This window comes from Sceloporus occidentalis, unplaced genomic scaffold, assembly GCF_023333645.1.
Source record: "Sceloporus occidentalis isolate IW3139 unplaced genomic scaffold, rSceOcc1.0.p SCAF_1, whole genome shotgun sequence".
NCBI lineage: Eukaryota > Metazoa > Chordata > Lepidosauria > Squamata > Phrynosomatidae > Sceloporus > Sceloporus occidentalis.
In genome coordinates this window covers 21,449,132-21,475,360 of record NW_028316981.1, presented here as the reverse complement: position 1 = coordinate 21,475,360, position 26,229 = coordinate 21,449,132, and the positions used below count along the sequence as shown (strand labels likewise).

Here is a 26,229-nt window from a genome sequence, read left to right as displayed (position 1 = left end):
CTTGCATCTCAAAGAATCTCTCTTTTGTCCTCAGGCAAGCCACATACTCTCAACCCTGCCATGAAGGATATGGGGAAAATAATATTGCCAACTTTTAACCTGAAAAGTTACTGAAAGGTCATAACTGGATAATACATTCTGAAGTGATCTGAACACCTGAACCTCTTGTTGAAATGTTTACCATTTACTATTATTTATTTTGGTATATTTCTCCTATTTTTATTTCCTCATTTTGATGATTGTTACTGGTTTAGATATATAAAAGGTGATTCAACAAAATCATGGAGAACCACTAGACTCAAATGCCACCACAATGCTGGAGAGAGGAAATAGCCTTCTTGTCTTCCTTACATGCTTCCTCAGAGGAAAATGGATCCCAGCAGATTTCCCTCTTGGCCATTTTATGCAGTTAGCCAGGATAGCTCTGGAAGACATGTAAGGGTCAGGCCTGCAACAAAGTGTAGTGGTGAGATTAAGACTGAGGAATCATGCATTTAAACTATTAAAGCTTGCTTGGATGAGCCTTGGATAGGTCAGGCCTAGCCCTTTTCAAGAGAGCTGTTTTTGTAGAAAATTTAAGTAGTATTCTTCTCCCAGCAAATTATTACATACACACTTAATCTTTATTCCATTTCAAAACCTAAGCACGGCTGTCCCTAGTATGACCTTGGATGGGACACCACTAGGGAATAAGGATGTCTAGGTAGGGATAGGAAAGAATCAGACTTGAAACTCTGGAGAAAGATTGCAAGTCAAGAGCTTCATGGAGTAGTGCTATAAGGCACTTTCCTGCATTCCTATTTTGGTATGTCCAGCTTGGAGACCTCCACACTTCCACCACATCCGAACTCCCCAAAAATGAGGCTATCCCATATTCCATGTAAAAGACACATAATTTGTGTGTACAGTATCCAAGCTTCAAGCCCTGGCATTTTGTGATAAAAAAAGGCTTTAAAGTAGCAAAACCTTCTGTCCAAGACAAAAAAAAATCTGTCCAAGATACAGGAAAAATGGTTTTAACCTGAGCTTGGAATATTAATGTAGATAGGCCAGAGGGCCCTCTCAGTATAAGGTAAATTCCATCCCCCTCCACCTTACCTTGTTCACAAAGCAATACATCAATATTGGGAGGGATGCTCAGAGCCCGGTTGGCAATATGTTTTAGCAACGTGGTTTTGCCTTTCCTGAAAAGAAATAGCAGGAAACTTTTTCAGGGGTAGTGCACATACAAGCAGCCAGAACCATCAAAATGTTTCCATCCAAAATTCTTTAGTGGCAAATTGTAGTGTTAACATTTGCTGTTATTTGCCTGCAAGTTGGCTTTGACATATGGCAATCCTATGAATGAGAGACCTCCAAGATCTTTGGTCATCAAGTGCTCTGGCAAACTCAGAAATCTGGCTTTCTTTATTGAATTTAATCCACCCGAAATTAGATTTTCCTCTCCCTCTACTGCATTCTGCTTTACTGAGTATTATTATCTTTCCAGGGAGTCTAATCATGTCATCTCTTGATCTGAACACAGTATGATACTCTCAATTTAGTCATTACAGTATTAAGGCATAATTCAGCCATTATTTGCTCTATGAACTATTCATTTGTCTTTTTGCCAGTTCAAGGTATTGCAGAACTCTCTAGCATCAAATTTCAAATGAGTTTATTTCCTCCCCCTTACAGCTTTCTTCACTGGTAAAATTCGAAGACTTAGCCATGTTAGTCTGGAAAATCAATATGCAGAGATTGTGTAGCACCTTTGAGATTAACTGAAAGAAAGCTGTTACCAGCTTCGGCTGATACGCCAGCTGCGACCCTACCTGGGCCGGGGGGACCTGGAAACGGTGGTACATGCTCTGGTAACCTCTCGGTTGGATTTCTGTAATGCGCTCTACATGGGGCAACCCTTGTACCAAACTCGGAAGCTACAACTGGTTCAGAATATGGCAGCAAGGCTGGTCACTGGATGTTCCAGGATCAGCCATATAACACCTATATTGCAAGATCTACATTGGCTGCCTATTCGTTTCTGGGCGCAATACAAGGTGTTGGTAATGACCTATAAAGCCCTAAATGGCTTGGGCCCAGGGTACTTGGAGGACTGCCTCTCCCCATACAGTCCGCCCCGCACTCTCAGATCGGGCAGAAAACATCTATTAAGAGTTCCTAAAGCAAGGTTTGTGTCTTCTTCACAAAGGGCATTTTCCATCGTAACCCCTCAGACCTGGAACTCTTTGCCCGACGAGCTCCGCTCAGCAACCTCTCTAGATCTTTTTAGGAAGAATCTGAAGACCTTTCTTTTCCGTCAAGCCTTCCCCCATGTGCCTTGATGTTATCCTTTCTCTCTCCTGTGCATTTTGTTCGATCCAGCTAATTTGTTATACGGGTTTTAATTGGTTTCAGATTGAATGATTGTATGGAATGTTTTTAGAATTTTTTTGTATTGCTTTTAAATGGTATGGGTGGGTTTTTGCATTGTTGGGCTATGGGTTGTCACTTTGTATTGTTTTCTGATGGTGCTTTTTGTAAACCGCTGTGATCTGCAAGGAATAGTGGTCTAGAAATAAATTTTCATTCATTCATTCATCTTCTCTCTTTCAGTTAGTCTCAAAGGTGCTACACAATCCCTTTGCATACTGATTTTCCAGACTAACATGGCTAGGTCTTTTAATTCTGCCAGTGGCCTGTTACAGACTGCCAAAATAAAGCTGCTTCAGGTCTCTTTGGAGGTATGCTATTTAAATGATGCATGGGTCCTAAGAGTCCGGAGGTTGTGCCAAAGCCACACTCCATTCCTAAGCACTGGAGTGCAGTTTTGGTGCAGCTTCCGGATTCTTAGGGTGCATGCATCATTTAAACAGCATACTTCCAAAGAGACCCGATGCGGCTTTATTTTGGCAGTCTGTAACAGGCCAATGAGATCTTGTAGTACCATTGAGACTAACTAAGACGAAGAAGTTGGTAATGTAAGCATTCACAGACATAGGTATACTTCATCAGATACGTACCTTTCTTCACAGTTCAAGTTTCACACCCATGTGCAGAATTTGGAAATACAATGGCATGGATGTCCACGTGATTAGTAAAAAATATTTACAGCCCCCACCCTCCCACAAATCACCCTGAACAGTGTGCAATTAACAGTTTGGGTAAATGAACAAAAAGTAGGCCTTAGGCCACACCTTATTACACTTACCCATTTGGCCCCACCAGGCCATACCGTCGCCCAGCCACAATATATAGGTCTGCATTGACAAACAGTTCTTTTCCATGAGCCGAGATGCTAAACTTTTCCAGCTGCAATGGAAAGTATAAAGTATTAGAGATCTTTTCCTGTTCGTAAGCTGGTGCTTTTGCTATTTCATTTTTGCCATTTTGATACTGTACTCTATTGCTTTCACTGTTTTTGTGAGTTTCCCTGTTCTCTCATGAAACATCTCCTTGCCTGAAACACTGGAGAGCTACTGTCAGTCAGAGTAAGAAATACTGAGTTGGGGGACTGCAGCTTATTATCAGGGAATGAGTTTCAAAGCTCTCAGGTACAGGTCTCTCATACCCCTCTCTGCTTAAAATGGTTTGACTGGGCACATTTGGAACTGCACCCAAGAACATGCACATGTGAACTGCTTCCTTTGAGTAACAGCTTCACCTCAAGGTTGATCAACTTCTTTATTTAGTGACAAATGCCAAGAGAAAGAAATTAAATTTAGTATAGGTCATAGAAAAAATGGGAGAAAAGACTCAGATGATACAAAAAAGTCACCCTAGAGAAATAAGATAGAAGGCGAGGAGGAAGGGTACCTTAATGTCGGATGCATTTTCCAGCATGGCTTGCCGTGAGGACAGTTCAGCCTGAGATACCGAGAAGTCATTTTCTGCTGCATTGGCTGCTTTCAGGCTGGCTACCTGCCGCTCAAACTCCAGCTGTTGAAGCAAAGCAAGGCATGACCACAAAATGCTAGCAAAACCAAGAGGGACCATTTTCTTTTCCCTGTTATCCTTTGTCAGCTTTCACTCACTCTCAGCATATTGTATCTTCCGCTTCCTTTTCCTTATCTGGCATGCTATTTACTGATATGAACCCACACCTTTTAATTAAGCCAGTCTTGTCTCCAGTAATATTTTTCTCACCAACATTTCCTTCCTTTCTCTTAAATCTACAGAATTGGAGATACTCATTTAAAAAAAAAAAAAATTCACACACACAGACACACACACTTGCCTATTCCATACTCCTTAACCTTAAATTTACATTTAAGCCTGATATTTAATGCAAAAATTAGTATCAAGACAATAAATAATTCATTCATCAAGACAATACAAAATATCAGTTTTTATATGAACTGATATTCTGTATGTAAAACGAAAAAAAGCACAACCCTGTTCCATCTGTATTTACTGGAAAACATGACCTGTATAAGTGGTCCTTGGCCTTACACGGGGGATCTGTTCCAGATCCTGCCACGTAAGGCAAGTTCCGACTATGCTCAAGCCCCATTGAAAATAATAGGGCTTGTGTATGCAGTGTACTACAGCGTGTGCACCATACAGTAAATGGTGTGGGGCTTTCAGCATAAGCTGAAAGCCACGTAAAAGGTGCCCGCGCATGATATGGGCACACTGTACAATTATAATATTTAAATATCAACCAGGTTATTGAACTGATGGAATACACTGCAGCATGGATTTTAATTCATGTTCTTCCATTCTGAGGGTGGCCTACTCTCCTTCAATGGAGGTTTTTAAGCAGCAATTAGATGGCTACCTCTTTGGGATGTTTTAACAGTGGATTGCTGCACTAGCAAGAGGATGACCTTGGGGTCCATTCCAACTCTATGATTCTACACCTGAAAATTTGCATGATGTAGATTAGTGATTTGGACTTCAGCTGCACAATACCCATTGGCTATGATGACACGGTTTTCTGGGAGCTGAAGTCTAAAACGTCCAGAAGGTAAAATGTTTTCCACCCATTGTAATCCTAATCCTAATCCCACAATCCTAATTCAGGACACCATGGGACTGATTCTGCCTTTCACAAAATAAGGTGTTCAATAAAACCCTAAAGACAATATCCCAAAAGGAAGGAGGACAATTCCAGGAATCTGGAAATACAAGAGGAGTCAATAATACGATCACTATCAAGAAAAAAACAAGAGCAGTCTATGAGCTATTATACTATACTATACTATACTATACTATACTATAGAAGTAAGAGTTTCCAGGATAAGGAGATTCATTCAATACCCAGCATAGATCTAACCTGCTTCTTGAGTTTCTTCTTCTCCTTTTTGCTGAGGTGCGCATAGGGATCATCCTCCTTCTTCTCTCCCTCCTCTTCTTCATCCTCTGACTGCTACAGAATTCATAGGAAGCCATTTTGTGTTAGTAAATGATGACAGGGGAGGAAAACCAAGACTATTTCCTACTGAGCTTTTGGAGACTCCTACACCCCCTTCTCCCATTCACTATCAGGCAGCTCCATAACATGTCTTCTGCCCCCTGGCCAGCCCAAGGCATTTTACTGACAAAACAAAATTACAAGACAAAAATAAAATTTCAACTCACTCTTCAACATAGAAATCCCACTCGACTAGCAGTTGAATCCTGCATCAAGACTAGCAAAGAGAGAATCTTTCAGTCACAACCAAGTACAGCAGGCTAGATTATGGTTAGAAGGGCAGGCCATGTGAGCCATGAAGCTCTGTCTGGTTCCCATCCCACAGCCTCTGTTGCCTGAGTGACCTGTATTAGTCTTTTTAATGCCAAGGCCCAGGCCCAACCTATTCCTTCTAAATATGTGCAAGGAGGCAAAAAACATTTCTTCAGGATCTCCTCAGCCTGCACAGGAAAAAAAAAAAAGCTCTTTCATCTCCCAGTGCTAAGGGTAGGTCGAGGGCTGAAAAGACAACCGCCCACACCTCTCCTTGGACTACCTTCCTTTCTTTCATCTATCTCCCATGGCATTCTACATAGAATGGGGACAAAGAGGGAGGAAAGAAGAGGAAAGGCTCAGTAGCATTCAGGCCACGATGCACGAAACACTTCAGCAGAGTGATGTGGGTACCTCCTCAGACTAATCTGAATGTGGGCTAGACAAGGCAACTATTATATGGATTTGTAATTGGTTTACCAGCCAAACCCAAAGGGTGCTCAGCAATGGTTCTTCTTTGTCCTGGAAAGAAGTGACCAGTGGGGTGACACAGGGTTCTGTCCTGGGCCCAATGCTATTCAACAGCTTTATCAATGACTTGGATGAAAGAATAGAGGGCATGCTTATCAAATTTGCAGATGACACCAAATTAGGAGGAATAGCTAATACTACAGAGGACATGATCAAAATTCAAAATGACCTAAATAGATTAGAAAGCTAGGCCGTAGCCAACAAAATGAATTTCAACACGGAAAAACATAAGGTACTGCACTTAGGCAGAAAAAATGAAATGTATAAATATGGGATGGGGAACATCTGGCTTAATGAGACTACATGTGAAAGGGATCAAGGAGTCCTAGCAGACCACAAGTTGAACATGAGTCAACAGTGTGATGCGGCAGCTAAAAAGGCTAATGCAATTCGAGGCTGCATCAATAGAAGTATAGTGTCTAGATCAATAGAAGTATAGCTTCATCAATAGAAGTATAGTGTCTTGGCAACACAATTCAAACAGGATGTTGACAAATTGGAGCGTGTCCAGAGGAGGGTGATCAAATGGTGAAGGGTCAGGAAACCATGCCTTATAAGGAAAGACTTAGGGAGGTGGGTATGTTTAGCCTGGAGAAGAAATGGTGAAGGGGTGATATGATAGCCCTGTTTAAGTATTTGAAGGGGTGTCACACTGAAGAGGACCCAGAGCAATGGATGCATGCTACAGGAAAAGAGATTACACCTCAACATTAGGAGGAACTTCTTGACAGTAAGAGCTGTGTGACAAACACATTCCCTTGGAGTGTGGTGGAGTCCCCTTCCTTAGTGGTCTTTAAACAGAAACTGGATGGCCATCTGTCGGGGATGCTTTGATTGTGATTTTCTGCATGGCAGGGGGTTGGACTGGATGGTCCTTTCTATTTCAATAGAGAGATGGACTAGTTATATAGGTATTGGAATATGCAAAATATTTTATACACATCCAGTGGGGCCTGGAGCTTGGGGTTGCTGCTCAGCATTCTCATATCAGGATGCAATGTGAACAAAGCCAAACCGAGGTGAAGAACTCAAACTGAATATCATCGGGGCAAGAGTCCTTTACCGGCTGGCTGCTTGGTTTGGACTTCTCTTTGCCTTTTGTGGACGATTCCTTTTCATCATCTTCATCCTCTTCTTCCTCCTCTTCATCATCCATTTCCTCATTATCTAGAGCAGCAAACATGTTCTGTAGAATGCAAGGAAAATGCAAGTAAGCATACAGAATGCTCCAGGCTCTGTTCCTCTGAAAGCTTTTTGAAATTCTGGGAAATTTCTGGGCAAAAGATTCCTGTAGTCCATCTGTCTTGTTGAGACTGCCTGAAGTCTCTATATAGGCTGTACCCTTGCTCTGATGTAACTTGCACACTTAGGCGGGATACAGACCACCCAAAAAGGGCGGTCTGCCCGCACCTTGTTTTGCTGCACGAGGGAGCCGCAGCGAACAAACCACACGGCTCCCTCGCGCAGCAAAAAGAACACACAAAAAGCTGGTTCTTTCTGCGAAGCCATAAGGACGTCGTAGTGTGCCAATGGCACACTGGCGCACTCGTGACGTCCTTATAGGGGTGTGACTTGCCGACACTAAGCATCTGTCGTGTCAAAATGGCGGTGCCCGTGTGTATAAGGCGCCCCCGTCACGTGCTAGGGGTGAGCCATGTATGAGTGGTGCACCCTTGGCCAACACCTAGCATGTGACAGGGGTGGTGCAAAGGCCTGTCTAGATTGGGCCTTAGTTGGGTCTGAACATTTCCAACCACAGTTTTTGGTATATACTTTTAAATATAACGTTGTGTGGTGTAATGGCTTGAGCACTGGACTATCACTCTGCAGATCAGGGCTTGGTCCCCCACTCAGCCATGGAAATGCACTGGATAACCCTGGGTGAGTCACATTCTCTCAGCCGCAGAAAACCCCATGATAGATTTGACATAAAACTTATAAATAAATTAAATAAAAGACTGACATAAGTTGGAAAGGATTTGAAGGCAAAGAGCAACAGCATCGTTCCCAGGCTATAAACCCATATGAAGCAATATATACTCAAAGCCTGGAAGATAGAAGTAAATGGAAAATCCTAGTGATTATTTAAATTTAGTTTTTTAAAATACTTGTATTTATTTATTTGTATGTATGTATTTGAAATGCTGAAAGCCCCTAAAAGGAAGAGGAACAGGAGAAGGAGAAGGGATGTGAAAACTTAATGAAAGCATGGAAAACAGCAAGGATAGTCAAATTAACACAGAATATATAGGGCCAAAATGGGGGAGGGGAGATTTAGAACCTAATTATTTTTAGGGAACTTGGTGAATCAACCCTTCTGCAACTTCAGGGGCAAATGCCAATGTACGTATTATAAAATTAGGATCTGACAAAAGCAGTGGTAGCTTCTGCTCTGATAGGAGCAGACAGCAAACAATGGAACCTCATCTTTCTTCCAGTCAGTCACCTTGCTTCTTCTCCAGTCACCAAGGCCTACCATACAGCACTCTCAAACCGCCAGATGTTGACACTAACATCAAGAGGAAATAAGATCAGGCTTCCTTACCTTGGCTGGTTGATTCTTTTTCCCTTTGGATTTTTTTGCAACTTCCTCAGGCTCAACAGTCTGTTTGGTTGCAATCTGAAAAAAAGAACAGAAAGTAATGAAATCCCAGCTTTAAGATGAACTAGTCTAGCTTTGCAAATAATGGTACAAAAATTAATTGTTCACTAAAGAAATAGTATCTTGGCCATGGAAGAAAGGTTGGCATCCTGTCCAGTACAGAAACCCAAGATATCATGTGTGCTGGAAGAAGAGCAGAAGAAATGAGTGACTGATTTTCTTTCCTTGATAGCCTAACTTGCAAAAGACATATGGAGAAATCCATCCCTCCTCCATTAATCCACTAATTTACCTGCATGGAATTCCTTGTCACCTATGCCTATCAAGCTGAGTTTACCACTTCAACATTTAATCTTAACTTCAGAGAAGCTTTCATGGCTGCAGACTACGTGTCATTACTCCCCAAAAGAAAAAGATACAGAACAAGAAACAAATACATTGAGCCCTTGATATCCACTGGTGTGTAGTTACAGAACCACTATGGATACCAAAATCAATGGATGTGAAACTCCCATTATATAGAGTGGCATAGGAAAATTGTGCCACTTATGTAAAATAGCAAAACTAAGGTTTGCTTTGTGTATTTTTTTTTAAAAAGGAGAATATTTTCAAACCGTGGATGGTTAAATCCGTGTATGCAGAATCAGTGGATATAGAGGATTTACTGTACTGACTTGTAACTTGTCACTTCCAAGCTCTGCATTGAACCTGGATAAGCCATTTTGACCAGCCACATAACCCCCAAACCGGGACCTTCTTTGTCTATCCATATGACACTTTCTGATATTCCCTTGGATTATGAATTTCCATTTTACAGCCTCCAAGTTTCCTGCACCTTAGATTTGTCCTTGGGTTTCTTAACTTCTTCACTGGCTTCCTCCTCATCACTTTGAGCAAATGCTGAGCCTCCTCTCTGAAAAAATGAAACAGACAGACAAAATGTATAAACAGACACAATGAGCCAAATGGAAGTTCTCAACGGGAACGGCAAGAATAAACTGGTTGGGAGTGTTTCCTTCATTCTCTCCTGGATCAGAAAAGAAGTCAGCATATCTTTCAACTTCAGCTGTATATTAAAATTTGAAGCTGAAAGCAGGTAGCCTGATATTTTCAAGCAGAATTAATAGTGAGCATTAAATGCTCCCCTCCTTCCTTCTTCAAGGTATCAACTGGGGGGGGGGGGGGAACAGGTCTTGCTGCAATGGATCTCTGGTGATAATCCAGTATTCTTGGCTGTTTTCCATGGAAACTATCTACAAAATCATCTGTCTCTGTCAATCCCCCTTGCTTCCTTCTAATCTAAACCCTAAACCCCCTTAGCTGTGAAGATAAATGTATTCTCCCTTCATCTGCATAGTTATTTCAGAGATAGAGAGGTCAAACATGGTTTTTGAGGAGAAAGAGCCCCAAAAATGCAAGGAAGCATATTGTTGCCTGGTTCTGAACAAAATGACATGCTTCTCAATCTCCATATATAAAATGGGAATAAAATAAAACAAGGACATCTGAACAGGTAGAATAGTCTTAGCTGCCAGGAAAGGGTTTTGTTGTTGTAGCTGTTGCTATAGAGTGGCATTTTTACTTTGGTGTGTATGTGCCTTCATGCTGACCCCATGGTTTTCATAGGTTTTTCTTAGGCAAGGAGTACTCAGGAGGTGGTTTTGCCAGTTCCCTTCTCCGAAATATAGCCCACAATGCCTGGCATTCCTCGGTGACCCTGCTTAGTTTCCAAGATCAGAAAATGAAAATAAAATCAAGATGAAAAACTGCATATGCATAGTAATGATAAAAATCAAGCATCAAACCTGCTGTTTTCCTTTATTCTTCTCATTTTTCTTGCTTTTCCTTCTTGCCTCTTCCTCATCTTCCTCCTGAAAAGCAAAGAATCCATATATTTTTCTACAATGAGCAAAATAAGTAAACATTGAAAAATTGCATTAAGATGATTCAGCAATGAAAAAAAGTTGTGGAATATCCTTTTTCCTGAAGTTTGTAAGGAAAGCTGGGAGCAGACTCCAGTTTTATACCAAATGTCTCGCTCATCCGAAATTACAAATGCCCTAACCCCAAGGTTTAGTTCATACCAGGACATCTATTTTTCAGTCATCTAATTCAAACCCCAGAACACCTTTTCACAACCCAGTGGTCTCCAGGTGTGCTGGGCTACGACATCCATCATCCCCAGCCAGAATGGCCTAAGTAACCTAATACAGTACATCTGGAGAGCAGCCTGTTGCATAAGGCTGGCCCTGAACACGTGAGGGAAAAAGAGAAGTTCTCCTGAGACTGTACTTCTCTCACAAGTAAAACTACAGTATAAAGTATTTCCACGTTATCTAGTTTAAAGGGGGAAAGCTTTTAGATATACTGATATCTTTTCACCCCAAAACTTTTTCCTTAGATGTAAACCCTGCCAAAATGAGTGGTGGGCAATTCCCAGAAGCCCCTGTCAGCAAGGCCAAAATGAGGGATTATGAATTGATGTCCCAAACAACTAATAGGTCAGTTTCCACAGCCACAGATGACATGATGTGGGTCCAACATTTTCTGGGAACCAGATCCTCAAATACCCTAAGTGGGGCCAGAGTCAATATCAGGTGGGTTGAAATACACTTTCTGTCCCCCGCCCCCCAGGGTTAATATTCTCAGTAGCTTAATTCTCTTTGGATGCTGTTTGTATGTTTCAATTAGCACTTCTTTGTAAGGTTCCTTGAGTAACAGCATTGGGGAAAAGAAAAGGTATAAATAGAGACTACAGCAGCATCAATAATGTATAAAGCATGTGTCATACCAGTGAGTTTTGGCCCTCCTTCAAGTTTTAATTGGGAGCCCTGGTGGCGCAGTGGTTAAATGCCTGTACTGCAGCCATTCACTCAAAACCACAAGGTTGCGAGTTCAAGACCAGCAAAAGGGCCCAAGCTCGACTCAGGCTTGCATCCTTCCGAGGTCGCTAAAATGAGTACCCAGACTGTTGGGGGCAAATTAGCCTACTTGCTAATTAGCTTACTTGCTGTTCACCGCTATGATCTTTGGAATAGCAGTATATAAATAAAACAAATTAATTAATTAATTAATGCCAGTGGTTCTAATGTGTATATGTTTATTATTATTATTGTTGTTGTTGTTGTTGTTGTTGTTGTCCTGCAACCCACCAAGCCTTCATGTAACAGTGAGTTATGTCCAAACGATCAGTACAGTTAAGACAAGATGATCCATGGAGATGATCCCTTCCTAGTCCCATCCACCTTTGCTCCAACTACTCACTTGAAATGGCCTCATCCAACAAAGGAAAAGACTGACCTTTTGCTTAGTTTTGGACCCTTTTTTGCCAGGTTTCCTCTCATCTTCATCATCAGAAGCTGCCTAAAGATGGAGAGGGTTGTTTTTAGTGATTTATTTTCTTTTCTCTTTCTTTCTTGTGCCTAAAAATATGCCCAGGAAGCCTCAAAGGTATCTCCGGTTATACTTCTCTACACTGACAGCTTCAAAAAATGCCTGAAGGACAAAGCCCTATCCATCAAGGCTAGAAACATCAAAATAGACTGTGACCTGGATGCCATCAAATCTGTACCTCCTATTTAAGGACTTGAAATATTTTTTTCAGTGTTAAGATGGCCTGATGCCAAAGAAAATTTGATGTAAGCACCTAAGAATTTATCACAGCTAAAATGATAGTGATCCCCTGGCCATTCTCAAAAAACTTCTGCCTGCAGAAAAATGTATTGGAAAATCACTTTGGGATCCAGCCCATGGTATAGCCAACATTCTTCAGCTTTAGATGTACAGAGGCGCGTTACAGATGGGCCCATGAGGTGCCGTCATTACGCAAGAGGGGCGACGCTTCCTGACGCACCATGCCCCTCACGTGTAATGATTATGTCAAAATGGCAGCGGCCGTTCCACATGGCTGCCGCCATTTTGATGTAGCAGATGCTCTGCGTCCGCAAGTCGCGCGGCGGAAGTGACACCACGAGTGCGCGACTAGTGCCTTGCGGCGTCTCTTCCAGGGCCAAGGAAGGAGCGCGATTTTCGCGCTCCTTCTTTGTTGCATCCGGGAACCGGGCGGTTTGGATGCTGCGGTCTATAACGCGCCAAAGTTTCTTTTGTAGTTTCATTTCCTGGGTTGTTTCAGGCTACATAGTTATAGCACTATGATTCCATTCTTAAGTGCCAAGGCAACATCTTGTGGAATCTTGGGATTTGCAATTTATGGAAGGCTATTTAGAATTCTCAGCTAGAGAGCTGTAGTGCCTCACCAAGACACAAACCCCAAGATTTCATAGGGTGCAGCTATGTTAAAGTGGAATCACAGAGCTCAAATTGTGTAGTGTGAAAGGGCCCAGTTCCCCATAAATTCCACTCACTGCCTCAGCTCTAGACTGCACCCCTCTGGATTCCAGATGGCAACGAACCTTGTTGGTCTTATTCTTGTCAGATTTAATGGGTTTCACAGGTTCCTCTTCCTCCTCCTCCTCACTCTGCTCCTGACTCAAAGCAGCAAACACATTTCCTCCCTAAAAAACAACATTATTTGCATGACATATAATATGCTCATCCTTATAACATCTAAAGAGAGCTATCAACCAAAAGAAAAGCACTAATGATTTTTTACTTTGTTATTGTTCCTTATATCGTATAAAAATAAATTAAAAGGACATGAAAATTTGAGTTAGAGATGGTCTCATATTAAGCTTGAATCAACCACTTTGTTAGCAATAACCAGGAAGGTGGACAGTACATACTTTTACAGTTACTAGGTGTGTTTTCAAGTTGAACATTGCTAGGGAGCTAAATGGAATTCCCTCTTGCCCTGTAGCCATAACTAAGAAATCCTTTATAAGCACATCCCTGCTGCTATGAGGATTCAAGGGGTGGGGGGACATGATTTCAAAAAATTGGGGCAGGCAAAGAGCACAAATTCTGGTGTGCCTTGTGTGTCACAGCTTGAAAAAATATATATTTTTTTAAAGATAATGAAACCTTGATTTTGCCATTTTATATAAGGGATGCCATTTTAACACCCTATTGTATTTAATGGGACTTGAGCATCCATGGATTTTAGTATCCGCAGGGGATTCTGGAACCAAACCCAGTAGATACCAAGGGCTCACCTGTACATCTAATTTGAACTTGCAGTGATTCACGTGATTATTATAAATCTACTGAGAAAAAGCAGATTGTTCGAGGCTGAATTTGGCAGGCCAGGACTTCACACAGTTGCTCAAATAACTTATAAACAACTCAAGGATTTACCCTGTAGTACTGTTTACACAGTCCTCAGCATGTTTACTCAAAATTAGGTCACACAGAATGGAAGGACCTGGCTCCCGAAGAAGTGTGGATAGAACTGTAGTTTTATTTAATAATAATAATAATAATAAAAGTTTATTTCTATATCGCCCTTCTTGAAATCAGGGCGGTGTACAACAGGAACAATCAATACAATTAAAATACATTAAAAACAATACAATAAAAACAAAACAAACTCATGCCAGCTCAGCAATGCTGACGAAGGGGGGAGAGAGGGGAGAGTATTCTGGGGCGAGAGTCAGGGGTAGGCCTCCTCGAAGAAATATGTCTTCAGCCCCTTCTTAAATTGGGCTAGGGAGGTGGCCGAGCGGAGCTCGGCGGGCAGCGAGTTCCAGAGGTTGGGGGCCGAGGTAGTAAAGGCCCTCCTGGACGTAGAAACTAGTCTGACCTCTGGAGCTCTTAACAATTGCTGCCCAGATGATCTGAGTGTGCATTTTATTTAATGAAATAAAAGCAGGTTCCTCACAGTCCTTTCACATACTGTTTAATATACTGTCAAATATGTCAAGAAACCAAACGTAGTTTCTCTTAGAGCTGCCTAGTAAATGGAGAGGAGGGAAGATAAAGAACTACAGCTTAACTGTAGAATTCCAATAAACTCATAAATAAGTTCAATTTTCAATGCTTATTTATTTATTTTTTGACCAGGAAATCAAAGTGCACAGAACTAGAACCCAAGATGGTGCAATGGTGGAGCCAGGGATATTTTATTATTATTTATTTTATGGAATTTATACCCTGCCCTTCAGCCCTAAAGGCTATCAGAGCGATAGATAATTTATTGAGCTCTGTGATCTTTTTTGAGTACAAGATGCTGTACAATATTTTTTACTTAACAGAAGTACAGTACTATAAATAATATTTGAATTATTTTGCTTGACTATCTTGAAACATAATGAAATACCAGTTATTTTACTATCAGTGATGCGACTGATACCACAGTGATTTTTGTGATTTGATACATTTATAGAGCTAATCTATTGTAGTGCTACTGTACTGAATGTGATATTATTTCAAAAGACTTAATCATGATCTAAACACAGCTGTTGAATATATTGTGAAAAAAAATAAAACCGAACAGAGTAGGAGCAAGAGCCAAAGTATTTTAGAGTTTATAGTATTTGAAACAGAAAAGCAAGGAAGGGCCCAATGAATTCCAGACAGGAAGTGGCTCTCAGAATCACTCTGACCAACCAGACCAATAGCAGTCATCTGGATTGCAGTGGCTACATTTTCCAAAACTACACGAAGGTGAGATTGGCTGAGATATTTAACATCTATGGGGTCTGGTTCACTTCATGTTCTCCTTCCTTCTGTGAGAAGTGCCCTTTTTGCCCACACTCTCTCAACAAACAAAAATTAAAAACAGCCAGGAACTCACCTTCTTTTTCTTGCCTGCTTTGCTAACAGGGGCAGGCACTGCAAGGGAAAGAAAGAAGTCAAGACTAGCCATGCTAGGAGTGATACAGGTTAAAATGAAAGCTTACACGTGAAAAAAAGACATAGCCCTCTTAATAGATTCATCTGCACACATACTGGGCTAAAGTATGGTAACTGTCAGCCAACATGGTTACATCATGCAGGGGTGGGAATCATAAGGCTGCCCAGATGTTGTTGGACTCCCAGGAGGCCTTGGCAGCATAGCCAATGGTGAAGAACATTGGAAGTCGTGGTCCAACAACATCTGAAAAAAACACATGGTTCCCACTCCTGAATTACAGTGCTGAAGTAAGATTTGGGCTTAGCTTGAAACTCACTGGGTGATCTTGGACTACACCCCCCCTCACATTCTTTTAACTCTTGCAGGGTTGTTGAGAGGATAAAAATAAGGAGGGGATCATTTTTAAGCTCCTTGAAAAACTGGGTTATGATTATAACCAATCAACAACAAGCATGCAGTCATGATCTTCAATGCAAGGTTGACTAGTTTAAGCCAGCCAAAAGGAGTTTAAGCCAAATGACTTAAAACAAAACAAAAAGCCTACCTGTTTTTTAAAACTCATTTTTAAAAAAACCATTGACAATTATTATTATTTTTCAACCTGCTTCCTGGAATAACAATGACGATTTGAATTTAAACATTTTAAGTTTAACAGTTTATTGGCAGTTGTTCATTGTTAGCCCAGTATCCAGTGTCAGCTGCTTCTTTTTCATCACTTATTTTATTGTGCAAAAAATGCCATTCAGAAGCAAATCCTTTAATTAATATAAGCTCAACCAGAACAACTAGCTTTACAAGTGCACTTTTTAAAGAACAATTATTATTTAAGCTAGAGGCCATAACATCTGAACTGCATTCTGCAATTTAATTTTCCAATTTAGTCCTATATTGGTGTAGCCTACACATTAAGGCAAAAAAGACAGTTTAAGCCAAAACTTCTGGTGTTTGGGTTGTTTTGTTTTTTAATCCCCTCCCCAATTCTGCTTCAATGCTCTGCATACTTCACAGCTCTTCAGATTTCTTACATTCAGTGGGAAGGTCTAGACAGAGATATGTAAATGCATTCAGACAAATATAACCTTAGAGTCTTTTGAAGCCTTTGCATTGAATATAAACATCTAAGAAGTACCCAAATGCTCAGGGATGGAATGGGTGAGGAGGATTTATGTGGAAACACATGCTCCCTAAACTATGGCTACTCAAAGTGGCAGTCAATGGACCAGTGTTAGACTTGAGCCATCTGCTGCTGGTTGCTGTAGAGCTTTCAAGACAGAAATAATTGTAGCCAATAGACACAAATATTGTGCCAGTCCCTGGCAACATGGAGAAAAATGTTTGCTGGTTTCCCACATCAGGTAACTTAAGAAACACTACCTAGAACTCTGTGGTCCTACTCTGAAGCACAAAATGCTCGCATAAATCTATTCTTCATCCTGCAAGAGTTTTTTGTGAGCTGAGGAATGGGGCAAAATTTGGGGACGCACTTGCTAGTCATCAATGTCTATAATGACACAGAAAATGCACCTATGGAATCTCTGGTTTCTTCACAGAAGAGGTTAAGGAATGCTATATTAAACCAGACACTAAGGAAAGCTTGTCACCAGGACACAGTGCAGTAAGTAGCTATGTACTGTTTGCTCCCAAATGTCCAGTAATATATGGCTTCTAAGGATGGAGGAGGTATCACTTGACATGGCATTCCCACAAGATAGGAATCTTGTCCAAAGACAAAAACAACATCTTGTCCTAGACAAAAAAAAATCTGCATGGGATACAACAGCAGGTCTGAAAGAACTGGTCACAAACTTTTCATTTCTAGTGGATGAAAAATAGAGGAGGGTGGTTGAAACAAGGTACGGGATGATTCATATCTTGTCTTGGAGGAAAGTCAAATCCTCCTCCCAATTTTTGCCCTGAAATGGGTGGCGAAAACAGCCTAGGGGGTCACATGTGGCCTGTGGGTCATGGGATTCCTTCCCCAGCTCTAAAGAAATTGGGGATTAGAAAGGCTGAAGAAACAAAATAGAAAAGGAAAAGATATTGTTCCCCCTTGCACATGGAACCTTCAAATCCCAGTCTCCAACCTTCATCATCTTCATCACTGGCTGGGGCTGACAGCTTCTTCAGCCTCTCGATCAACTGATTCTCTTCTTCATCTTCTTCCACATCTTTTTTCTTCCGGTCTTTTTTTTTATCCCGTCTCTTCTTTTGCTGCTGTAGTTCAGCAAGGGTGAAGGAAAGAGGGATGTCAGAGAATGAATGAATGGATGAAAATATTTATATTCCACCCTCTATCCAAAGATCTCATGTGGAATATAATGAAAGAACACAATTTAAAGCAATGTACACAATAATATAAGATTAAAGAAGGCTTTTCAAGTTACATTTCCAACTCCTGTCTCTTCTAAGTCGCAAAAGAGCCCTACCTCAGCAAAACAGAGCCATGACACTCAGATCAGAGCCAACGTGGTCAATCAGAATGCTCTCTGGTGAAAAGGTCCACGTTACTTCATAGATACTAACAATTCTGAAATTACTCACCTGTTGTTGTTGCTGCTGCTGCTCCTTTTCTTTCTCGGCTGCCTGCTCTTCACTGGTGTGCTTCTCCTCCACAGCCAACTCCTCAAAGAACTTGGGAGACAAGAGGACGTTTGCGGTCATAGCGGAAAAGTGACAGAGAAGCAGTAAAGGTTGTCTAGAACTACTACTACAACTGCAAAGACTTAGCTTCAACTCTTTTCCCAGTCCTCTTCTCTTTCTGGTAGAAATGCAGCAACCAGAATTTAATCTCAGGAACTTCAGAACTCCTCCTCCTCCTCATCATCATCATCATCATCATCTTAATGTTTATTTAGAAAGCGCTGTACATTTACACAGCGCTGTACATTTTTTAATTAGACGGTTCCCTGCCCTCAGGCTTACAATCTAAAAAGACACGACACAAAAGGAGAATGGAGTGGTGGCGGGGAAGGGGATGAGGTACAGCAGTTCTTCTCTACCTCCGAGGCCTGGACCAAGGGAGATGGACTGCAGGGAGGACTTGGCTTCTTGGAGCTAGCCTGCCTCTCTCTCCCTCAAGATGGTGGATGAAGGAGACAGACTTTCCTGACTTTCATAGAAAGGAGGGCAGGACACGTGAAGGTAGACATGAAGCCCACAAATTAAAAAAAATGGCTTCCAGATAACTTTATTAACATGTTTTTTTCAGAACCACAGATAAAGAGTACAGTGTGAACTGTACATCTGGATGGGACACATTTTAACACAAAGGTTTGCCCCTCTGTTCTCCAAATCACCCTCAAAGAAGGAAAGCAAAACATTATGGGGCTCTGGAAAAGTGCTATAAATGTAGTTAACCATAAACGTGATACAGTTCCCCCAATTTCCAAATGCTGGGGGAAGAAAGAGGGGAGACTGAAGCACCGCTATTCATTGCCACGAGAACACTGCAAAACAGCAATGTTCTCATGATAATGAATAGCTAGAATTAAAGACAGCCTCCATTTTCCTAAAACCCATGTCACTCACGGCCCTAAGAGGTGTAATAAATGCATGAAAAAGCACAAGATTGAACCTTACCGACTTTTTGGTCTTTTTATCTTTCTTCCCCTTCTTAACCACTTTATCTGAAAAAGAAAAAAGCTATATGAGATTTTTTGCCTTCCCAAACACAACCCAGAAGGCCATTAATATTGAGTTAATCCCATGAAAAACACACTAATTCTTGGCAGCACAAACCCAAAAGCACAACCTACCTCATATGTACTTAATAACAGTGTGAAACTATTACTGAAAACCTGGACCAGGCTGCAAAGCCCTGGGTTCAAGACACCAGTCAACCATGGACTTTATTCAGCTCTACTAAGTGACCTTGGATCAGTCCCTATCTCTTGATGTAGCCCACCTTATAAGGTTGTTGGCAGGATAAAAATGAAGAGGAGAAGAGAACTAAGTGCATTATCCTGAACTCCCTGGATGAGGATAAATGAGGTTACAATAAAATATACAAAATATTATAAGTACGTCAAAATAGGCACTTGGAATGTTTTATGGAAAGGCACACTAAATGTATCACAGCAAAAGAATTTATTATTTAATGTTTGTTTATAATGGGGTGAAAAATAAAAATACTATACAAATGCAATTAATGAAATTAAAACACTGTCCAGAAACACAAAACCATAAAAAGAAGAATGAACACTGTCAATTCACTGAACAATTCCAGTTGAGTATCCAGCTATGGAATAGGTATGCCTTAAATCAGGGGCAAAACACACTGCAGAAATAATCCAGTTTGACATCGCTTTAACTGACATCGTTTTAGCTCAATGCTAGGGAATCCTGGGAACTGTAGTTCTGTGAGACATTTAGCTTGCTCTATTAGAGATCTCTTGTGGCAACACAAAGTACAGTTCCCAAGAATTATTTCTGTAGTGTGATTTGGCTCTCTCTGTTTGTTCACAAAAAAGGGGGGTGGGAAAAGAGGGCCGTCTTAACACTCAAAGGAAATACGTTCCATATTATTGTTACCTATCTTTTTATTGCATTATTCAACTTGTAGTATCCCCATAATCACTAAAAATAAAACCATAAAGCACACTGAAAAATGCAAAGCCAGTATATTTTGTACCCATGGCTCAAAGGATTCCTGAAAGTCCAGTCTATACCACAGTCTTAAAAGTAAAGCCAGTGTGATATAATTGTCAGACTAAGACTAGGAAAGCCCAAGTCCATACCTACATTTGCAAATTATGCTGACTGGACAACTCTAGGCCTGATTTACCTGTGCTCTCAAATCTCACTCACATCCTAACTCATGCCATAGTATTCTTGGGAGGGTAAGATGTCCATTAACATTATTTTTAAACAATCAGCTCCTAAACATGAAGTAGCAGGGCTGGTTAGAGATCTAAACAAAATAAATACATGATTAAATTTTATTTGACTACAGACCCATTTATGAGACCAGGCTGTAAGAAATTCACTTAAAATGGTCAAGTAAGAGACCAGATGATGACACACAGTTGGCCTTCTGTATCCATGGATTTTGCATCCACGGATTCCACCATCAATGGCCTGAAAATATTCCAAACAACACTCATTCCAAAAACCAAACCTTGATTTTGCCATTTTATACAAGAGACATCCATTTTACTACACCATTCTGTATAGCAGGACTTGAGCATCCATGGATTTTGGTGTCCATAGGGGATCCTGGAACCAAACTACAGCGGATACCAAGGGACCACTGTATTTTCCAAAACTGGGAGAAAATGGTGTTTTTATTTTCCTTTCAGGACACATATGCATTAATTTTAGCTATTCATAACACGTGCATAGACTTGGTAACTTTCAAGAGCTTATTTGTTAGGACTATCAGAAGTTGCTGATGCATTCAGTTTGTAAATATGGCAAGTAAGGAGTTTCAGACATAGCAGTGTCCTTTGGGAGAGGGAAAGAGATTTACCAGTTCACTGGGGATGGCTACAAGGAGAACCAGCGTGACACAGTGGTTTGAGCATTGGACTATGACTCTGGAGGCCAGGGTTCGATTCTCACCTTAGCCATAAAATCCACTGGGTGACCTTGGCCAGGCCGCACACTCTCAGCCTCTGCTGAAGGCAATGGGAAACCTCCTCTGAAAAAATCTTGCCAAGAAAACCTCATGATAGAGTCACCATAAGTCGGAAATGATTTGAAGGCGCACAGTGACAACACCTCCAAGGACTGCTGGTTTGTTTTCAGATACAATTTAAAATGTTTGTGACTAGTAAAGCCCTATCCATGTTGGGTCCAGGTTATCTGATTGCATTTCTCTATGTGGGCCTGTCCATGTCTTGAGTTCTTCTGGGGAGGACCTTCTCTCTGGCCCACCACCCCTACAGGAACATGAGTCAACAGTGTGATGCGACAATTAAAAAGGCCAATGTAATTTTAGGCTGATCAATATAAGTATAGTGTCTAGATCAAGGGAAGTAATAGTGCCACTCTATTCTGCTTTGGTCAGGCCCCACCTGGAATTTTGTGTCCAGTTCTGGGCACCACAATTCAAGAAGGATGTGTAGAAACTGGAGCATGTCCAAAGGAGGGTGATCAAAATGGTAAAAGGTCTGGAAACCATGTCCTATGAGGAACGACTTAAGGAGCTGGGGATGTTTAGCCTGGAGAAGAGAAGGTTAAGAGGTGATATGATAGCCCTGCTTAAGTATTTGAAGGGATGTCATATTGAGGATACAGCAAGCTTGTTTTCTGCTGCTCCAGAGAACAGGACCCAGAACAATGGATGCAAGCTACAGGAAAAGAGAGTCCACCTCAACATTAGGAAGAGTTTCCTGACAGTAAGGGCTGTTCGACAGTGGAACAAACTCCCTCAGAGTGTAGTGGAGTCTCCTTATTTGGAGGTCTTCAAACAGAGGCTGGATGGCCATCTGTCAGGGATGCTTTGATTGAGATTTCCTGCACGGCAGAATGGGTTTGGACTGGATGGCTCTTTGGGTGTCTTCCAACTTTTATGATTCTATCTGGTGGGAATATATGATAGGGCCTTCTTGGTGGCTGCTCTCAGGCTCTGGAGCTCTCATCCCAGAAAGGTTAGACTGGTGCCCAGCTGGCTATCCTTCTGTAGACAGGTGAAGACCTTTTTATTCCGGCAGGCCTTTGAGAGCTAATCGCTTGGGGAAAGGGCCTTCCTTATGCTGCATTGTTTCTATGTCTGGTTCTTCTTTTTAATGATCTATTTTTACTGTTTTCAATTTGATTGATAGTTTAATAATATTTTAACTTTTGAACAATGTTCATTTTTAATTGCATTTGTCTTTTGTGACATATGTGGTGTAGAGGTTTGAATGTGTTGGACTACAACTCTGGAGACTGGGGTTCAAATATATTATCTAGACTGGGGCTGGCTCTAGGTTGGAGGAGGCTTTTTGCAAAGCACCCAATAAGTACCCACATAAGATGCTGTTGGTAGATTTGCTGGGCAGTAGTAGCATTACTACCGTGAGTGGCTCCACACCAAAGGATGCAGAATCTGTGCTTCCCCATTTCATCACTTTAGAGCAATGATTCCCAAACTTTGGACCTCCAGGTGTTTTGGACTTCAGCTCCCAGAAGCCCCAGCCTGCTTGGCCAACAGTCAGGAATGCTGGGATCTGAAGTCCAAGCCATCTGGAGGACAAAGGTTTGTGAACCACTGCTCTAGAGCTTTGTGGGTAATTAACATGTCAGCTCCCAGAAGCTCACTGGAGACCATCACTTTTTAACCTCTCATAGCGACTCACTAAGCCTGCATCCGCACTGTGGAAATAATCCGGTTTGACGCCACTTTAACTGTCAAGGCTTTTGGACAATGTAATTTTTAAACTACATTTCTTTTTTGTGACATATGAGGTTTGAGAGTGCTGGACTGCAGCCCTTATTGTTTGCCACAATAAACGACAGTTCCCAGAATTCCAGAGCATGTCAATTAAAGTGGGGTCAAACCAGGTCATGTGATTCTGTAGTCAACTTTTGGCAGGTGTTGACTGTAGGTCCTCCGGAGCAACTCTATGGCCAACATGCAGCAAAGTTGTGCTGGAGAGTGTCCTAGAGAAAACGCATTACAGTCAAACCCACAAATAATCAAATCCGCAGAAGTCAAAGCTGCAAACGCGGAAGTCAAGTGTATGTTGATGTCGGGCGTCGTCTGGATTGCAGCCCGTCATGTGCAGAGCCTCCAGCCGGGAAGGCTATGGGTGTCAACCCTAGAACCATGTGGATCAGCTTCAGTCTCTCTGCTTAATTAGGAAGCCTCCCATTTCACCTGTGACTAAGGCTCCAGGTCTCTCTTCCCAGCCCCAACTAACCGGCTTTCTTAGCCTCCCTGCAGCCTCATCCCAAACCCCCACGAAAGCGGTCTTTCCCTCTTTTAGCTGATGAGCTGCTCAGTCTTTCTCATACGTTCCCTTCGCAGGCCCTGTAACAACCATCTGAGGAAACCTTTTTGTTGCCCTGTGCCTTCAAGGCCTTCCTGCCATGGGGTTCTCTTGTCAAGACTTGTTGAGAGGCTGAGAGAGTGTGACTGGCCTAAGGCTCCCATCATGGCTGCGCAGGCGCTTCAGAGTCCAAACAGCCAAACTACTACTCGACAGTGTGATGCGGCAGCTGACAAGGCCAATGCGATCTTATCCTCAGTAGACGCACAGTGTCCAGATCAAGGGAAGTCATAGTGCCACTCCAGTGGGGGACTTAATTCAATGGAACCTCATGGTGAACACTACTTTTTGTGCCCGAGCAGGGACTCGAACCCGGGCCTCCAGGGTCACAGCCCAACGCCCAAACCACTGCGCCACGCCGGCTCCCTCCCCGGCTCCCTGCCCACCTCCGGCCCCCTGCACGGGCGCGTCCTTCCGCTCGTCGTCGTCCCCGATCCACTCCTCCTGGGCCTTGGGCTGCTTCCCCGCTTTGGGCATGGCTGCGCGGTAGGTCAGTCGGCCGCCCCCCACTTCGCGGAAGCCCGGCTCCTCACGTGCAGAGCTCGGCCCTACTGCGCCTGCGCGGGAAAGGACGCCAAGGCCACGGCTGCTCTAGGCAGCTGCTTCCGGAGGATGCTTTTTCCGCCAACAACCATAGAGGTTAAGGCCCTCCAAAAGGGCATAGAAAGTGAAAACCATAGAGACGACGAGACACCTCACTTTAGTTTATTTATGCTAGTGACTCCCAAACATTGAGCCTCCAGGTCTTTTTTGGACTCCAGTTCCCAGGATTCCTGGACATTGGCGCTCGTGGCTAGGGCTTCTGGGAGTTGAAGTCCACAATTACCTGGAAGCCTAAAGCTTGGGGAAGCGGAGGCGCGATGACGTCAACAGACTGATTGACAGAGGGGGAGAGGCTGGCGCAGTGCGTGGGGGCTCGGAATATGGGAGAGGGGAGGACGTCTTGGTTGTTAGGTCTATGCGCAAAAGGATCTTATAGCATCTTTGAGACTAATTGAGAAAAGGAAGTTGTAGCATAAGCATTCCTAGGCTTGGGTTGCATCCAGACTGCAGCAATAGTCCAGTTTGACGCTGCTTCAACTGCCATAGCTCCATTCTATGGAATCCTGGGATTTGTAGTTCTGTGGGATATTTATCCTTCTCTGTCAGGGAGAAAACTACAAATCCCAGGATTCCATAGGATGGAGCCATGGCAGTTGAAGCAGCGTCAGACTCCGTTAATTCTGCAGTGCAGATGCAGCCAAGTCTAGGGAAGGCACTACTTCCTTCCCTCAGTTAGGACCACACCCACTGCAGAAATAATCCACTTTGAGACTGCTTTAACTGCCCTGGCTCACTGCCAGGGAACGCTGGGAGCTGTAGTTTTCTGAGACATTCATTCTTCTCTGTCAGAGACAGAGCTCTGGTGCCACAATATACTAAAATTCCCAGGATTCCCTAGCACTGAACCAGGGCAGTTCAAGCAGCCTCAAACTGGATTATTTCTGCCATGTGTTTTGGACCTTAGTCTCAAAGGTGCTCCAAAGTAGATACTGATATTCCAGACTAACACAGCTGTAGTTTTTTGTGGGTTTTTCGGGCTGTGTGGCCATGTTCTAGAAGAGTTTCTTCCTGACGTTTCACCAGCATCTCTGGATGGCATCTTCAGTCAGCCACAGATGCTGGTGAAACGTCAGGAAGAAACTCTTCTAGAACATGGCCACATAGCCCGAAAAACCCACAAAAATGATGGATGCCAGCCATTAAAGCCTTCGACTTAACACAGCTGTGGTCCAAAGAACACACTGAAGAAATAATCCAGTTTGAGACCACTTTAACTGCCATGGCTCCATCCTATGGAATCCTGGGATTTGAAGTTCTGCGAGGCACCAGAGCTCTCTGACCCAGGGAAGGCGAAATAGCTTGGACAACTACAAATCCCAGAATCCAAAATGCATACAGCGCATGCGTAGTGAAACCTAGAGGAGTCTATCGCTATTCCTCCCCTTGAGCGTTCTACGCTCTTCTCTCCACCCCCTTTTCCTCGGACCCGAATGGTTCTTCCCGACCACCCCTCTTCTTCAACTTTCCCTCGCTGTCGTGACGTCACGGAGGCTCATTCTTTAGTTCCAGGCGCCCCGCCCCTTTCCGCCGATTGGTCCCTCCTCTCCCCGCCGAGGAGTATGTATTTTCCCTTTTTGGCCCCGCCTCCCCTCCGGTGTTGAGTCTAGAGAGAGAGTCGGCGCTGTTGGAAGGAGGCGAAGGGACGGCAGCCGGGATAGGACATGCCCCGCAAGAGGCCGTTCAGCGCCAAGCAGAAGAAGAAGCAGCTGCAGGACAAGCGCGAGCGCAAGCGGCAGGGTGAGGAGGAGGGGCGGGGCCAAGGGGAGACTGCGGGCCACGCCCCTCGCCGTGGAACATCTGGAAAAGTGACCGTTGCTCTGCGGGGGGGGGGCGGGGGAGCGGGTTGACCGTTGCAACATCTGGAGCCTCAGGGACTGAGGGATGGAGAGGCTGAGGGCTCCTCCTTTATCAGTGCAACATACATTTCAATTCATAATAATAATTTAATTAATAAAATAATAATAATAATAATTTAACTTAATTTCATATTATTATAATTATTATAATTTCATTTCTGTGCCAGAAAGGGACCCAAGGCGGCTCACAAATAAACCCATTTTAAATGTTTTAAAAAGACAAATGGAAATATATTTGCTTCAATTAAAAAAAAAACAACAGTATA

General features: G+C 42.6%; 2 protein-coding genes across 4 annotated transcripts in view; one reads left to right on the top strand and one right to left on the bottom strand.

Annotated features, from left to right (window-relative positions):
* Window positions 1-24,067, bottom strand: part of ABCF1 (ATP binding cassette subfamily F member 1) — a 43,623-nt gene extending 19,556 nt beyond the window's left edge. Inside the window, exons 1-15 of one of the 3 annotated variants that reach the window (XM_089515675.1) lie at window positions 23,891-24,065; window positions 19,111-19,157; window positions 18,073-18,162; window positions 17,616-17,745; window positions 15,472-15,509; window positions 13,193-13,294; window positions 12,081-12,143; window positions 10,586-10,651; window positions 9,616-9,693; window positions 8,724-8,798; window positions 7,242-7,364; window positions 5,258-5,350; window positions 3,796-3,918; window positions 3,191-3,291; window positions 1,099-1,184 (exon numbers count right to left, since the gene is read on the bottom strand). In XM_089515675.1, coding sequence (XP_089371801.1) covers window positions 1,099-1,184; window positions 3,191-3,291; window positions 3,796-3,918; window positions 5,258-5,350; window positions 7,242-7,364; window positions 8,724-8,798; window positions 9,616-9,693; window positions 10,586-10,651; window positions 12,081-12,143; window positions 13,193-13,294; window positions 15,472-15,509; window positions 17,616-17,745; window positions 18,073-18,162; window positions 19,111-19,157; window positions 23,891-23,981 — 1,306 coding nt within the window. In that variant the 5' untranslated portion in view covers window positions 23,982-24,065. Of the gene's footprint in view, window positions 1-1,098; window positions 1,185-3,190; window positions 3,292-3,795; window positions 3,919-5,257; window positions 5,351-7,241; window positions 7,365-8,723; window positions 8,799-9,615; window positions 9,694-10,585; window positions 10,652-12,080; window positions 12,144-13,192; window positions 13,295-15,471; window positions 15,510-17,615; window positions 17,750-18,072; window positions 18,163-19,110; window positions 19,158-23,890 lie in introns of all 3 variants that reach the window. The other 2 variants (XM_089515665.1, XM_089515686.1) reach the window with 2 other exon arrangements.
* A 1,559-nt stretch (window positions 24,068-25,626) lies between these two features.
* Window positions 25,627-26,229, top strand: part of GNL1 (G protein nucleolar 1) — a 47,244-nt gene continuing 46,641 nt past the window's right edge. Inside the window, exon 1 of the mRNA XM_089515644.1 lies at window positions 25,627-25,844. Within this exon, the coding sequence (XP_089371770.1) occupies window positions 25,769-25,844 (76 nt within the window). The 5' untranslated portion in view covers window positions 25,627-25,768. The remainder of the gene's footprint in view (window positions 25,845-26,229) is intronic.